General features: G+C 34.1%; 2 protein-coding genes across 8 annotated transcripts in view; one reads left to right on the top strand and one right to left on the bottom strand.

The window, feature by feature from the left end:
- LOC134700523 (zinc finger C2HC domain-containing protein 1A-like) overlaps positions 1-2,765 on the bottom strand; it is a 38,638-nt gene extending 35,873 nt beyond the window's left edge. For 5 of the 6 annotated variants that reach the window (XM_063561909.1, XM_063561910.1, XM_063561911.1 and 2 more), the window contains exon 1: positions 2,729-2,752. In XM_063561909.1, the coding sequence (XP_063417979.1) occupies positions 2,729-2,744 (16 nt within the window). In that variant the 5' untranslated portion in view covers positions 2,745-2,752. Of the gene's footprint in view, positions 1-2,728 lie in introns of all 6 variants that reach the window. The other variant, XM_063561906.1, reaches the window with a different exon arrangement.
- A 154-nt stretch (positions 2,766-2,919) lies between these two features.
- The window catches only part of LOC134700487 (myotubularin-related protein 9-like), a 28,143-nt gene continuing 13,510 nt past the window's right edge, over positions 2,920-17,552 (top strand). The window contains exons 1-9 of one of the 2 annotated variants that reach the window (XM_063561876.1): positions 2,920-3,012; positions 7,177-7,345; positions 8,778-8,943; positions 10,592-10,743; positions 11,089-11,217; positions 11,801-11,903; positions 12,718-12,771; positions 13,625-13,729; positions 16,858-16,983. In XM_063561876.1, coding sequence (XP_063417946.1) covers positions 7,199-7,345; positions 8,778-8,943; positions 10,592-10,743; positions 11,089-11,217; positions 11,801-11,903; positions 12,718-12,771; positions 13,625-13,729; positions 16,858-16,983 — 982 coding nt within the window. In that variant the 5' untranslated portion in view covers positions 2,920-3,012; positions 7,177-7,198. Of the gene's footprint in view, positions 3,013-7,176; positions 7,346-8,777; positions 8,944-10,591; positions 10,744-11,088; positions 11,218-11,800; positions 11,958-12,717; positions 12,772-13,624; positions 13,730-16,857; positions 16,984-17,552 lie in introns of both variants that reach the window. The other variant, XM_063561875.1, reaches the window with a different exon arrangement.

Genomic DNA, 17,552 nt, shown 5'->3' with positions numbered 1-17,552 from the left:
TCTACTGATGTAAGCTCCCTTTCGTTTTTTTTTTAATTTCAGATTTTAAGTTTTGGATTTATGGGGCTTTATTCATAAAAAAGGGGGGATTTTCAACACTTCGGACAATAACTCAAAAAGGCTTCCACCAATGACCATGAAACTTTGGTGAATTGTTTATATCTATTGATGTAAGCTCCCTTTTAATTTTTATAAATTTCAGATTTTTAGTTTTGGATTTATGAGGCTTTATTCATAAAAAAAAGGGGGATTTTTAACACTTCGGACAATAACTCAAAAAGGCTTTCACCTATGTCCATGAAACTTTGGTGAATTGTTTATATCTATTGATGTAAACTCCCTTTTAATTTTTATAAATTTCAGATTTCACATTTTCTTGTTATGAATTTTTATGCTAAAAAAAGGGGGAATTTTCCAATAAAAGACAAGTTAAAAGGGCAACGGGCGTATTATTCACTAAAGCGCAGCCCTTTATTATATATTAGCGAGTTTGAAGACCTTTATTATAAATCTATCTAGATTTCACTTATTTCCATAAGTTAGGCGAGTTGGCAGGAGTTAATTTAACAGTTTTGCAAAAATGTCAGTCAAGGGACTGTGAAATTTCCCAAGCCACAAGGCAAGGGAATTGTGGTCCCAAAACTGTTTTACAATTATGACATATCTGTTTTATTACACCAAATAGATTTTGATTGAAGCTCTCTGAACAGGTGAAGGAACATCTATGGGGCTGAAAGGCACATACATGTACATTTTTATGCATTAGTTTTAGGATTTATAAGTAGACTATCTTGGAATTATACATGTATTATTTTAATTTATTTATTAACATGATTAGCACTGTCTTTAAGTAAAGTCATGGTATATATGACATAAACATGAATGTCAATCCATTCTAAAATAACTCATTTGTAAAAAATAAAGACTTCTTTTTTCAACTTTTATAGATCAGTACAGTGCAGTCATTTTCTCCATTTTTTTTTTTTTTTTTTTTTTTTTTTACAGTTTTTGAATTACATGTACCTAGAGCTATCAATCAAATCATGAGAAGAACCTCCTGAGGGTAAAAAGAGGATAAAGTCTCCTATTTCAGTACATGCAGTAGAAAAATAAAAAAACAAAGACAAATCTATTTTTTTTTTAATTTTTGAAAAATTTCCCTCAAACAAATCAGTCTACTAAATATAGCTAACATTGACTAACATGAAGAATAATCTCAAAATTGTTCTTGCTTCACTTTTATTTTTCAGACATTTTTATTTTATCGCAAATATACATTTGTATACATGTATGCATTGGCACAGAAATCTACATTTTGTACTTCCTTATTCCAGTCTTGTTTGTCTGACATGAGACTTTGAGTAAAATATTTTTACTGATATATTAATCAGCCTGGTGAAATACACCTTATCGCTATTTGTCTACCATTACTGGACATCACACAGGTTCCCATAAAGTCTTGACACCATAAAACATTTGTAATACAACAATTGTACAAAATATCTGACACCACAATGGAAAAGTGATTTTTGTAAAAGAAGGACGAAAGATACCAAAGGGACAGTCAAACTCATAAATCGAAAATAAACTGAAAAGGTCATGGCCAAAAATGAAAAAGACAAACAGACAACAATAGCACACACAACGTAGAAAACTAAACATGCGAAAGAATAAGCAACACGAATCCCATCAAAAGACGTCATAAGATCAAGCAGAACAGATTCTTGGGTCAGCCGGGAATAGCAATAAAGTGTATATAACTTTTAAGAACAAACACAATACCAATTCATATTTAATAATTTTTTGAAATGAAAAAACTTTACCTGATGATAGTGTTTCTTTGTCTACCATGTTTATATTGAATATAAATCATACATACATGACATAACTTAAATAACGTCACAATTAAACATCAAAATGAACATGCTTAACTTTTTTACAACAGAGCCAAAATCAGAATTTTTTTTAAACAGATTTTGAAGTTTAAATAAAAATAAGAAAGGAATGTATTGAATAAGAAAAAAAATCATACAGACTTAGTCCTCTTACACTGGTATTGCCTGCCTCATTTACACCTCAATTATCACTATTTGTCCGCTATTACAGCTGGATACCACACAGGTTGCCATAAAATTTTGATGTCATAAAAAGACATAAAACAAAAAATCTGATGCCACAATGGAAAGTGATTGTTGTATGTGTCAAAAGTTTAAGCGATAATGTGTTTTAAATGAGTATCCAAAATGGCCGATACCACGGCATTTTCACCGATACCCGTGATAGTTGTAAAAAACAGGCTAATTCGTTTGAAATGAGGAAAACCAGATATATAGATAGAATATGTGAAAAATACACCGGCTACCAACCAATCAAAATCCGGCCTTATTTTTTAAATAAGGTGTAATTATATCACTAATGTGCCATTAAAATAAGTTGATGGTGTCCCTAAAGTAAAAGCAGGCCCTCTCACCAAAGGCACTTGTTTCTATCCATGGGAAGACCCACTTGGATAGAAACAAGTGCCTGTGCCACTCACCAGCTCACGGCAGTTGTCAAAACTTATTTTCAAAGTTAAAAAATAAACATTTTGTTGGTTGTCTGGTAATCTAAAACTAAATTTTATGTGAAAGATGAATTATTGTTGCAGTGAAGCTTTAACTTGACTTCGACAAGCTAATGTCAATATGAAAAATACAGCAATATTTTGGTCAGCAACCAAGTTGTTTACCATCGTAATCCGCCATCTTCCAAATATTCAGCGACACTATTCAGCAGAAAATTAAATTCTTTCACTCTTTGAGGGTATAAAAAAATGTTTTTTGAAATTTAAAAAAGGACAGTTTATTTTCCTTTATTTGAAAATAAAAAATTGAAATTGTGTTGATTTTAATTATATATTTTTTGTACTCGTATTTGCCTCGGAAATAAAAGAGTTGTCTGCAACTTCCGGTCTAAAAAATTATGATAAATTTTCAGCACGAAACCAGAAGCTGACTTTATATCTAAATCTAGGTATATTTACCAACCAAGTCATACCTGCCAACTGTCACTACTTGCGGGGGATTTCCCACATGTGGGTTCCCAAAGAGAAATTTTTAAAGAGCAATTTTTTCCACTATTTTAAACAAAACAATGAATTTTACAATGACTTTAAATAGGCTTTTAAAAGGCTTTCGAGACGCGACGGCCATACTTCCATGACGGCCCTAGGATGTGTCGGCCATACCGTCATATCGTCCATGGGACATATCGGCCACACATTGTAAGACGTATCGTCCACACTTTTTTTTTTTTTTTATTGAGTTTATTACATGAAATATAATACGAAAAATAAGTATTTGTTCATAATAATAACATAAATATGATTGTGAAGTAGTTTTTTTCTGCACATACGATCTTATTTATTCTTGTAAGAGTTATCTTTGCTTGATCATCATCGCTCGTGTTTACAACTTGTTACGGCCATATTATGTAAGTATATTGATTATTTCTTCATTATCAGTTGTAAACATTTTCTAAAGAATCATTTTTATTGTAATGAGATATAAAGGCATCATATTTTATATGAAGTTTAAACTGTAGTAATGTTGACTGTCAATGTCGATATATAAATACAAGCACATGTTACAGATCTTTTTATTATATCCGTAAAAATATATATTATTCTAAACTATAAAAATCTTCTCAATATCAGTGTTGGTGAAATTAAAAACAGGACACAGTGTAAAGGTCAACTCTATGGAAGGCAATTCATCAAGTTCGAGTTATATTTGTCATGATCATCAGACACATTGTTTAATATTTTGTTTTTCTTTCTTATAGTTTAGAGTCATTCTATTTGCTGAACATCTTTCCAAGACAGAGACTGCTGCAGAATTTTCCAATAACAAAACAAATTACCCGTAAAATCTGACAGGAATGTGCACCCGATTGGCTAATTACATGATAAAAGATGGCCAGTTTCATTTTTATCATACTGAAGTTTCTTTTTGCGTTGTTATTTGTGTTGAATTGTGTTGAATACTATTTTTGACCATTTAAATGTTCCCATTTTTGTGCATTTGTTGATGGAAAATTGTATTATGGGCAATGATACCAATATACTCTAGTATAAGAAACAAAAAGATGATATTTTTTTAATATATTTTATTTATTCATTCAGTCATACAGATAAACAAATATACAACAAACATATAAACCTTACATCATACATACAACACACACAAACCATTCATATATACATTTCGTTCATACATGTAGGACATTCATCTTATATACATTTTTAAAATTAACAATCTCATACGTTTTCTCTCATATGCTATTGTCACTCATTCATTTATTCCACTGCATACACATTTCTCCCAATATTTAAACACTTATATTCACACTCACACATATAACCTATATCATAAAGCACTAAAATACATAAACATGCAGTTCTAAAAGTCACAACATAAACATGCAGTTATAAAAGTCACAACTGAAACAAAAGCACCAAACATACCAAAATGCACTATATTACGATCTTGAACTCATTATTTTAACAAAGCACTAGTATACACATAATAAGTACAAGCAATATGTTCATCAAGTCACTACAATAAACTCTTAATCTGACTCGTAGTCGGAATCTTCAGATCGAGTCGGACTCTGGGAGGGTCTCTGGTTGAGGAACAGGTGGTGCATACAGATGGCCTACGGAACGGAGAAAGTCTGATGTTCTGATACTGTCTTCCTCAACAATCTTCTTAAATTTCCAACTTAATCATTACTTGATTACAGCTGATTACCTTCTTTTATATTTCAAAACTGAACTCATTGTTTTAATAATGACAGAAATTAGTCTCCCATTCGGATATAGTCATTAATATTTATTCATTTTGTTCTATTTGCTATACATAAGATATCAAACAATCATCTAGAAAACAATAAGATATTTTAATATTTTATTAGATTAAACACATTCATTTACGATAAATATATAATGAGTAAACAAATGATATAACAAAAATTAAGATGAAAAATAATGTAAAAACAGCATAGTTTATTTAAAAGTTATAATAACCATGTATAAGTATCAAAATAATTCATCTATAACATCTAAAAAAAAAAAAAAACCATGGACGATACGTCTTTTCAAAGTATGGCCGTTTTTGTACTAGGGCCGTTTCATCTTTTCGGGGTATGGCCGTTTCATCCTATGGCCGTCATGGTAGTATGGCCGTTACGTCTTGCATCGGTCAAAAGTATGAAGAAGCACAAAAACACATTGAAATGCATTTGAAGGCCCCTTGAAGTTTTTTAAAGGACTATGACAGCCATTTTGCACGCAAACCTCTGGGCATTTTAAAAAGATGGCAGATATATCTATAGGTAATATGAGGCAGGATTTACCTGTGAAAGGGGTTGAAATCTATATGATTTTTTTTTTTAATTCAAATATATTTTAATTTCAAAATGAAAATACCGTAGCGTTTCCTTTTTTGGTTCTGTTGTTAGGGATTTTCATTGTGACGTAATTAAAGTTATGACGTCATATGCAATGTAAAAGAAACAACATCATAAAGTAAAGTTTTTTCATATCATGGATTTATTAAAAATGAAATTGGTATTGCGTTCATTCCTATTTTATACTAGACTGATAAATATATATTTTACTCAAATATTCATGCAAACCAGACTGGGAAAAGGAATTACACTGTAGATTTCTGCGCAAAATTGCCAAATGCAGGAATTAAAAAAAGTAACAAAAACAAGTTAACGATTTTGAGTTCATGATCATGATGATTAGTATAATGAAGATTTCGAGAAATTTCCCCGATTTTTTTATTTTATTTTAATTTTTTTTATTGATTTTTTCTACTGTTATACGGGACTTCGTCCCCTTATGAATGCTTAAATTCATGAATCATGTTGATGTTTGTTTAACAAGAGATGCATAATCCATTAATGACACATGACTGTCTCTAAAATAAATTCAATAAATCATGGTGAGGTTGCAGTATTAGCGGCCTACATTTTCATTGTTATTACAATGGTACTACATCCTCATTTCGATTCTACAATGAACCCCGCTACAATTATACAACATTCCTATCTTCTTAATTTCTGATTTCCATTTAGCCCAAGTTTGGTACAGGCAGAGTTAGTAAGTCTCCATTAGCCAGAGCTTGTTTTAGACAGAGTTAATTAGTCATGTTTGTCTGAATTTGCTATAGCCAGAGTTTGTTTTAGGCAAAGCTAGTTTTAGCCATGTAAGCCAGAATCTGTTGTAGGCAGAGTTAGAAAATCTTGAGTTCACTATAGCCTGAGTATGTTTTACTTTTAGGCAGAGTTAGTATCTGAATTCACTATAGTCTGAGATTATTTTAGATGGAGTTATTTAGAACCAACCATCAAAAGTAGATTTATCTTCAAAAACAAATGTAATAAGCAAATACCATAACAAACAATAGAAAGTATGACTTGGTTCATGCACAAAACATTTTATGTCCATACAAATATCCTCCTTTGCCTTTCTAGATCATATGTGATACACAATAAAAAAATGTACTTATGTATTTATAATATTAGCAATGTGTACTGTCATGACTGTACAGTCATCTTCTGTCATGTCTGTAGAGTCTGTATGCAGTCATTTTCTGTCATGTCTGTAGAGTCTGTGTGCAGTCGTCTCCTGTCATGTCCGTAGAGTCTGTGCAGTCATCTCCTGTCATGTCCGTAGAGTCTGTGTGCAGTCGTCTCCTGTCATGTTCTTAGAGTCTGTGTACAGTCATCTTCTGTCATGTCTGTAGAATCTGTATGCAGTCATTTTCTGTCATGTCTGTAGAGTCTGTATGCAGTCATTTTCTGTCATGTCTGTAGAGTCTGTGTGCAGTCGTCTCCTGTCATGTCCGTAGAGTCTGTGTGCAGTCGTCTCCTGTCATGTCCGTAGAGTCTGTGTGCAGTCGTCTCCTGTCATGTCTGTAGAGTGTTTGCAGTAGTCTCCTGTCATGTCGGTAGAGTGTTTGCAGTCGTCTCCTGTCATGTCCGTAGAGTCTGTGTGCAGTCGTCTCCTGTCATGTCCATAGAGTCTGTATGCAGTCGTCTCCTGTCATGTCCGTAGAGTCTGTGTGCAGTCGTCTCCTGTCATGTCTGTAGAGTTTATATGCATTCATTTATTTTTTTCTTTTGTAGTGTGTTCTACATGTTCTAAGAAATGGAATTTGCAGAATTTATCAAGACCCCTACAGTAGAGAATGTCTGTATGAAACGTCCTTTTACTAAAGCAGTTACTGGTACACTTTGTATCACAGGGCATCATGTAATACTGTCCTCTAGATCAGAAAATCATGAGGAGTTGTGGGTAAGTTAATAAGAGTCATCTATTGAACTCTTACAGGTTGTAATACTGTCCTCAAGACCAGAAAATCATGAAGAGTTGTGGGTATTTTGTACAAATTAGTTAATAAATATCATGAATATAAAATGGGTTGAAAGGCATCTTAACAGTACACCTCACACACATGTGTAGATCTGTGTTTGAACTAAAAAGATAAAGACTGATTTATATGCAAATCTATTCTATTTTTATTAAAAGCCTCTACCCCTTGAGATGCAAAAATCTGACACCCCGAGCGACACTTCATATATATATATTGTGATGAAAAACTAGTTTTAAAACCAATTCATTTTAAGTAAGAAGCTGGTATTTGGACCCTGATTTGGACCAACTTGTACATGTTGTAGATTATGTTTTTTTATTGATTTTTCTACTGTTATACAGGACTTCATTTTAGTTTCTTGTGTATAATTCGGAGTTTAATATGAAGTCCATTATCACTGTACTAGTATATATATTTTTGAAGGGGCCAGCTGAAGGACACCTACGTGTGCGGGAGTTTCTCGCTACATTGAAGACCCATTTGTGGCCTTCGGCTGTTGTCTACTCTATGGTCGGGTTGTTGTCGCTTTGACCCATTCCCAATTTCCTTTCTCTATTTTATGTTTCAGCTCATTCCGTGCAATACATTATATGATCTTATATGGTACTAAGAATTCTAAAAAAAGAAATTTTGATACTTGAACTTACTTTTATAGTTTTTCTCCCCTTCGAAATTGCCACCCTGTGTCAAACATAGCTGACACCCTGCATGTGGCATTCTTCATGGTGGTTTACATGTTGACGCATTGACATTTTAATTCAATATTTGCAGCATTATGATTATACTGTTATACTATCAAAACAACAAAAAAGGTGAGACATATATCATGTATATATCTTTATCCCTGGCTTAGTATATTTCTAGGATTTTGATTGGTTAACGCACGTTGTTACAACACCCAAAGCCCCTGGGTGTTGCTAACCCATATCCCTGGACATTGCTACCCATTACATTGGGGAACTTCACACATGTTTTCCTTAGTTCCATGGTAGTTTATGAAATATGGAATTCTGTAGATTATCCATGATGTCTGTATACTTAGATACTTAATCCACTAACGAGTTCATCCTATTATGCAGATCATTTGCACTCATTTAAGTAAATGCATCACTTGACTCCCACATTGTCAATGAATTGGACTTCTAACCTAGATATGCAAATGACCCACATTAACATCACACAGTCTATGACGTAACTCTCACAACATTGAGCCCAAATTTGACCCATACCAGTTTATTTGTTGCATTTGCCACAGGGTGTACTTGGATACTTCAGGGTGTTAAAATATCCATATCTACGGATATGAATGTCAATAACTTATAGTATTTACAGTTTATAAAAACGTTATTCCAGCTTCTACACAGCGCTATAGACAGTACAGAGAAAAAAATGACCCAAACCAATGGAAAATATGTACTGATTCTGAAATGTAAAGACTTGCAGATGATAGAGTTAGAATTCAATGGTGGTGATGACTGTTTAGATGTAGCATCATCAATAGAGAATCTGTCTCATGTTGGTAAGTGGTACATGAGGAAAAGGGGAGAGAAACCTGTATCATGTTTGTAATTGTTCCACATGGAAAGGGAGAGAGAAATTTGTTTCATGTTGGTAAGTGTTCCACATGGAAAGGGGGAGAGAAATTTGTCTCATGTTGGTAAGTGTTCCACATGGATAATGGGGAGAGAAATCTGTCTCATGCTGGTAAGTGGTCCATAAGAAAAGGGGAGAGAAACCTGTCTCATTTTGGAAAGTGGTCCACAAGGAAAAGGGGAGAGAAACTTGTCTCATGTTGGTAAGCGGTCCACAAGGAAAAGGGGAGAGAAATCTGTCTCATGTTGGTAAGTGGTCCATAAGAAAAGGGGAGAGAAACCTGTCTCATTTTGGAAAGTGGTCCACAAGGAAAAGGGGAGAGAAACTTGTCTCATGTTGGTAAGCGGTCCACAAGGAAAAGGGGAGAGAAATCTGTCTCATGTTTGTAAGTGGTACACAAGGAAAAGGGGAGAGAAACCTGTCTCATGTTGTAGGGGTAAATTCAGTAAAAAATCTCCCATTGACTTTAATGCTAATCTATGCGTGGAAATAAATTTATACCTGATTTACCTTTAGAAATTAAAATCTTTCATATATCATTCATGAAAGTACAAATGTAGCCCTATCTTTTGCAACAATAAAAACATCGGGTCATGCAGCATTTTTGGGCATTCACATGGCCTTGTTTACAAACAATGTAGATTCGCACTGAATTCCCATACTGACCCCCATTACTTTTCAACCCTGAAGGGAGAAAAATTAGTACATTCAGCATTTTTTTTTTTTTTTTTTTTAACTCTAGTTCTGATCCATCTACCAAAAAATATTTATTACAAACATTATCTGCCAATCAGAAGACCATATAACTTCAGTGTTATACAGAAAGCTCTCCCCTAAATGGGCAGTCCCTGATGACGAATATTTATTTATAGAATTTACCCCTGTAAGTGGCCCACAAAGAAAAGGGGAAATAAATCTGTCTCATGTTGGTAAGTGGTCCACAAGGAGAAGGGGAGTGGAATCTTTCTAGTAAGTGGTACACAAGGAAAAGGGGAGAGAAACCTGTCTCATGTTTGTAAGTGGTACAGAAAGAAAAGGGGAGAATAACCTGTCTCATGTTGGTAAGTGGTACAGAAAGAAAAGGGGAGAGAAACCTGTCTCTTGTGGGTAAGTGGTACACAAGGAAAAGGGGAGGGAAATCTGTCTCATGTTGGTAAATGGTACACAAGGAAAAGGGGAGGGAAATCTGTCTCATGTTGGTAAGTTGTACGGAAGGAAAAAAGGGGTCATATGAAACAATAAGCATTTGTATTTCAATTTATATGAATTATATTTCAGGTTGAAAAAAAATCTACAGAAAGTCTGTCACTGTCTGAAAATTGAGTTGTTATAAGAATAAAATTGATCAAAATTCATCTTTTATTTCGTAATTGCATGTTTCAAATTCAATTAAAGTCTTTTACATGTACATGTATAGAACTATTGGTGCACTTGCCTAAGGTCAATTCTGTCGCAGCTAATATGTGTAATCTGCATTTATGATGTAATGACATGGAAAATAGTGCTTCATGTTGTATTATACAATAAAATTACAGTATATAAACAGTTTTTAATCAGTCAGAATTTATTTATAGATGATATTAGCTTGAAGTATCCATTTTTCTATCGAGCTGGATTTGAGCCATTAGAGGACGGCTGGCAGGCATTTTTACCAGAGAATGAATACACTAGGTTTAAAGATTGCTCTGAGGAATGGAGACTTAGTTATGTTAACAAAGATTATAAGGTATGTTACTTAAGGGTGAATACACCAGGTTTAAAGATTGCTGTTTGAATTAATAAGTGAACAAATTGTGACATATTGCAGGTGCATCAAATATCATTTGGCAGCCATTTTCATGTTTATGCTCTCTCTTCTAATTTTGTCAGTCTCTGAAACTACAAGGCTAATTTAAACTAAATTAAGTAGGAATAAAAGTATTGTATTGCCCACTGTAAATCTTTAATTTGATGAATAACTTGCCTCCCAAAGGTAAGTTTTTATCTCAAAGAAATTAATATGGAGAAGTTTACTGTATTTTTTTTATTTTTTTTTACTTGAATATATTCCTATATTTGATTGATATTACAGGTTTGTGCATCCTATCCCCATGCTGTGATTGTACCTAAATCTATAGATGATGAAACAGTTATAAAGGCTTCCCAGTTCAGACAAAACGGCAGGTTTCCTGTTCTCAGTTATTATCATAGACAGACAAAGGTACCAGTATGAAAAAAATCTCTATTCATACAGAATAGTAAATTCACTTTAGGTTAAGATAATATCTAGTTCAGCTGATTATATATTGCTCTATTTGTTCAGATATGATTACAAAGAAAAAAATCCCTAAAAATTGACAATTGATTTAATGTAAGGGAAGTGAAACTTCACCCAAGAATCAGTTGACCATTTATTAATTTACAAAGTGAACTGTCCCATTGAACACATACAATAGCTGCTGTACTCTGTGAAGTTAGATTAACCATTATGGGATTTTTTTTTCTTAAAAAAAACCAATTAATTATTTATTTGATTAACTTGGCTGTACAAATATCAACTCTTAGTTATAAAAACATGAAAACAATATTGAAAAGTGGAAATTTAAATGGCCAGGTGAACACCAGCTGAATTTTTGGAAAGGTTCAGGTTATTTGTGATTAACATTACTTTAAACTGTGAATGTACACTTCTAAATAAATATTAATTTGATCTTTTTTTTTTATTTGCTACTGTTGGAGTGATAATTTGAGGTTCTTCAAATTGATGACCATGATTAATTAATATTTGTTATTCCTTCTTCCAGGCTGTGATGATGAGGTGTAGTCAGCCATTGACAGGAATGAACAACAAAAGATGTAAAGAAGATGAAAGAATGGTCAATTCTGTAATGGGGCGGGGCAACAAAGGTTATATCATAGACACTAGGTCACCTTCTGCTGCTAAATCAGCACAGAATAAAGGTAAAGTAAAATCTGTAATGGGGCGGGGCAACAAATGTTATATCATAGACACAAGGTCACCTTCTGCTGCTAAATCAGCACAGAATAAAGATATAGTGAAATCTGTAATGGGGCGTGGCAACAAAGGTTATATCATAGACACAAGGTCACCTTCTGCTGCTAAATCAGCAGAAAATAAAGGTATAGTGAAATCTGAAATGGGGTGTGGCAACAAAGGTTATATCATAGACACAAGGTCACCTTCTGCTGCTAAATCAGCACAGAATAAAGGTATAGTGAAATCTGTAATGGGGCGGGGCAACAAAGGTTATATCATAGACACAAGGTCACCTTCTGCTGCTAAATCAGCACAGAATAAAGGTATAGTAAAATCTGTAATGGGGCGTGGCAACAAAGGTTATATCATAGACACAAGGTCACCTTCTGCTGCTAAATCAGCAGAAAATAAAGGTATAGTAAAATCTGTAATGGGGCGTGGCAACAAAGGTTATATCATAGACACGAGGTCACCTTCTGCTGCTAAATCAGCACAGAATAAAGGTATAGTGAAATCTGTAATGGGGCGTGGCAACAAAGGTTATATCGATCATAGACACAAGGTCACCTTCTGCTGCTAAATCAGCAGAAAATAAAGGTATAGTGAAATCTGTAATGGGGCGTGGCAACAAAGGTTATATCATAGACACAAGGTCACCTTCTGCTGCTAAATCAGCACAGAATAAAGGTATAGTGAAATCTGTAATGGGGCGGGGCAACAAAGGTTATATCATAGACACAAGGTCACCTTCTGCTGCTAAATCAGCACAGAATAAAGGTATAGTAAAATCTGTAATGGGGCGGGGCAACAAAGGTTATATCATAGACACAAGGTCACCTTCTGCTGCTATATCAGCACAGAATAAAGGTATAGTGAAATATGTAATGGGGCAGGGCAACAAAGGTTATATCATAGACACAAGGTCACCTTCTGCTGCTAAATCAGCACAGAATAAAGGTATAGTGAAATCTGTAATGGGGCGGGGCAACAAAGGTTATATCATAGACACAAGGTTACCTTCTGCCTTCTGTTATATCTGAGAAAATATACTATAAAGACACTCTCACTGGGAGTTACCACAGTTGAGACATTTTCCTAATGCAAGGGAGATAACCTAAATTGAACCATGTTCCATTGCTTACTTTAAACATTGTTAGCTGCTACAGAAATGTTTGTCATGGATATCATTGATTTGTTTTGTCAGTATGGATATCACTGATTTTTATGCCCCACCTAGGAGCATTACGTTTTTTTGTAAGTTGGTCCCTTCGTTCTTCTGTCTGTCTATTTGTTTGTCTGTCCCAATTCAGGTTAGTTTTTTTGGTAAAGGTAATTTATGCTGAAGTTAAAAAGTTCAATCAATTTGAAATATAGTACACATGTTCCCTACGACGATCTTTCTAATTTCAACACCAAATTGGAAAGTTTTGACCCCAATTTCAACTAAACAAAGAAAATGATAGTGAGAGGTGGGCATCCATGAACTATGGACTCATTCTTTCTCTTAATTCTAAGTCAATTTTGAGAGATGGAAGCTTTAATTTTTGTAGAAAATGGATTAGAAACTGTCATATCTTCGTTGAACTCTGTTATATATATAAATTTCATACTAAATGGATTTCTGTTTTAGGTGGAGGTTATGAACCTGAAGTATATTATCCACAGTGGAGACGGATACATCAGTCAGTGGATAGGAGACAAGCTTTCCATGACTCACTCATCAAATTGATGGAATGTAGGTTCATTTTACGTCAATACTAATTTATACAGAACTTCAAGTTTCCTGCTCATTGTTCTTACCACGTAAAACATATAAAATAATATTCAAAATTGATTTGCTATGGCAAAAATTATTTTGTTGATCATTTGTGTGTAAAGTTGAATAAAAAATATTTTTGAATTATAAATATACAAATTTTAATTTTGAAAATCATAATTTAAGTGCACAGATTTTTAGGCAGTTAAGCTGCCTTATGGGAGCACCCTTGATTTGTGTGCTACCCAATAAATGCTGAAATACGTGCCATTGTTATCATCTAGCTGGCTACTATATTATTTGTAACTTATTGGACAGTTTTTTTATACTTTTCATTCTGGATTACAAAAAATATGACCAGAAAAACCTTAAATGATCGTCGATTTTCCCAAAAGTTTTGAAGTTGTACATAGGAAGTAGAGCACATTAGGAATCTTTATGTAATTTATTATCTCCTGAGCTTTTGGCTAAGATGTCAAAGAACAAATGTATGAAATATCTAATCGCCGAAAATCTCTAAAGACAAGTAGTTAAGATTTCCCAAATTGCAAAAGTCGTAGGAATATTGTTTGTCGTCAATACGTAATCAACTATGTATATAAGTTCAACTGATCACGCTGTTGGCGGCAATTTTGAATTTAAAAGAAGACGAAATTTTCGTATCTTTATAATTTGGACGCAGGAGTTCTAATTAGCGAGGTCTGCGACCTTCCACTTTTGCAGTCGGACTTTCTACTTGGTTACTAGCTATGCACATGCCCGACGGACCTTGAAAGAATATAAAAAAATAACTTTGCAAACATTTTTGCCAAAGTTTCCTAATATTACGATCTCACACTTGTTTTCATCATTACTATTCATGACAGCGATGTTCAATTTGTTCAATCGCTAGCTTTATACATAAAAACACCGAGAAATAATGTGTAAATCCGAGTAAAAATTGTATCTCACTATCTGTCAAAAACAACATTGAAACCAAAATGGCTGCTACGAGATTACAATATCGGATTCGATTCCGGAAGCGGATAAGGGTAATCCCGGATTTGGCTACTAAAAAAATCCAGACGGGTGACAAAATACATCTATGCATGGTAAATAAATACAAACACTAGAATTGAAAACCAAAAGACATATGTAAAAGAAAGAAAAAGCAGAAAATATTTTGTACACCAATTTTAATTTGAAAATCCAATACATTGTTACAGCTGGGAACAGTTTATCTAACAATATATATATATGTTCCGGGTAACAGTATTTTTTTTTTTTATCAGTGATAAATGATGGTAATGCATGTTAAATGCTTTTCAAGTTGAACATATTACTGCAATTTCAAGGGGTATTTTCAAGTCTCCCAAACAAAGTTTAACTTAGGCTTTCATAGAATGTTAGACTAATATGTCTAGGTGAGCCATCAATCTTTTGTTTGTGCGTTGGGGTCTATTAAGGGGTATTTTGGGGGCAGAAAGAAGGGTGGGGTTTACTAAGAACCCTATGGGATTTTATTTTTTTTAAAATTATTAAATGAATATAACTTGAAAACTGTAAGTGATAGATTCATGTAGTCTTCAGAAATGATTATAGGACAATAAAACAAATCACATGAAATATAGGGGGAGTCCCTGGGGGTCATCCCCACCCCCTTCAATTTGGGAATATGCTTTTATCTTGTAAATGGTCCAGATCCCCACCCCTAAACCTCGTATATTCTTTGAATGGGATGATAAAACAAATCAAATGAAATTAAAGAGAAGTCCCCTGGGGTCCTCCCCAACCCGTTCAATTTGAGAATGTGCTATTATCTTGTAAATGGTCCAGATCCCCACCCCTAAACCATATATATTCTTGTAGGGACTATAAAACAAATGAAATGAAATAAAAGGGAAGTCCGTGGGGGGTCACCTCACCCCCTCTTGTTTGAAAACTTGTAAACGGTCAACATCCCCACCCCTAAACCATTTATATTCTTGTATGGGACAATAAAACTAATTAAATGAAATTAAATGGAAGCCCCTAGTGGGTCACCCCACCCCCTCTTGTCTGAAAACTTGTAAACGGTCAACATCCCTACCCCTAAACCATATATATTCTTGTATGGGACAATATGGCTAATCAAATGAAATTAAATGGAAGTTCCTGGGGGTCACCCCCACTCTGTTCAATTTGAGAATGTGTTTTTATCTTGTGAACGGTCCAGATCCCCACCCCTTAACCATATATATTCTTGTAGGGGATAATAAAACAAATGAAATGATATAAAAGGAAAGTCCTGAGGGGGTCACCCCACCCCCTCTTGTTTGAAAACTTGCAAACAGTCAACATCCCCACCCCTAAACCATATATATTCTTGTATGGGACAATAAAACAAATCAAATGAAATAAAGGTAAAGTCCCTGGGGGTCATCCCCTCCCCCTCTTGTTTGAATACTTGTAAATGGTGGAGATCCCCGCCCGTAAGCCATATATATTCTTGTATGGGACAAAAAATCAAATCAAATGAACATGGGACCATATGAATGGCGAGTTATGGGAGCTTTGTTTGGGAGACTTCGTAACAGCATCCTGTTACAATTACTTCTTGTTTTCTTCTCAATTTTGATAGGTCAGTTAAAATAGCTGGAAGTTTCTTATATAAAAAAAAAAGATGTGGTGTGATTGCCAATAAGACAACTATCAACAAGACTTGAAGAGACAAAAATTACCTAAACTTGGTAACGGTCAAGATCCCCACCCCTTAACCATATATATTCATGTATGGGACAATATAACAAATCATATGAAATATAGGTGGAGTTCGTGGGGCCACTGCTATTGAAAACCTTGATAAAATATGAATTATTTGCCCTAATGATTAATTCATCAAATGAACATAAATGTACAATTATATATGAATGTTTAATGTTTGTTCTTTTAAATTTAAAAAAAAAGTTGAAGCAACATTGCCACAGTTTTCATAATTATGTTTGCCTTGGTTTTTGGTTAATTGCCTACAGTGCTTACAGCGCTTTGATTACAAAAAGTGATTTATAGCTGTTTTTTAAGTTGCTTCCCCATTGTGTGGTGCCCTTGTTGACATGTCAGATGTTTAGTTTGTAATGTTTCTATTTCAGCATCTCTTGACAACACCAGTAGTATGGACAAATGGCTATCGAAGTTAGAATCCAGTAACTGGTTATCACATGTCAAAGATATACTAACATGTGCTTGTACTGTAGCACAGTGTATAGATTCTGAAGGTATGATTGTAACTTGTGCTTGTTCTGTAGCACAGTGTATAGATTCTGAAGGTATGATTCTAATGTGTACTTGTACTGTAGCACAGTGTATAGATTCTGAAGGTATGATTGTTATGTGTGCTTGTGCAGTAGCACAGTGTATAGATTCTGAAGGTATGATTGTAATGTGTACTTGTACTGTAGCACAGTGTATAGATTCTGAAGGTATGATTGTAACTTGTGCTTGTTCTGTAGCACAGTGTATAGATTCCGAAGGTATGATTGTAACTTGTGCTTGTTCTGTAGCACAGTGTATAGATTCTGAAGGTATGATTCTAATGTGTACTTGTACTGTAGCACAGTGTATAGATTCTGAAGGTATGATTGTTATGTGTGCTTGTGCAGTAGCACAGTGTATAGATTCTGAAGGAATGATTGTAATGTGTACTTGTACTGTAGCACAGTGTATAGATTCTGAAGGTATGATTGTAATGTGTACTTGTTCTGTAGCACAGTGTATAGATTCTGAAGGTATAATTGTAATGTGTGCTTGTACTGTAGCACATTGTATAGATTCTTAAGGTATGATT

Source organism: Mytilus trossulus, unplaced genomic scaffold (assembly GCF_036588685.1).
Source record: "Mytilus trossulus isolate FHL-02 unplaced genomic scaffold, PNRI_Mtr1.1.1.hap1 h1tg000158l__unscaffolded, whole genome shotgun sequence".
Classification (NCBI taxonomy): Eukaryota; Metazoa; Mollusca; class Bivalvia; order Mytilida; family Mytilidae; genus Mytilus; species Mytilus trossulus.
This window is presented reverse-complemented; position numbering and strand designations above follow the sequence as displayed.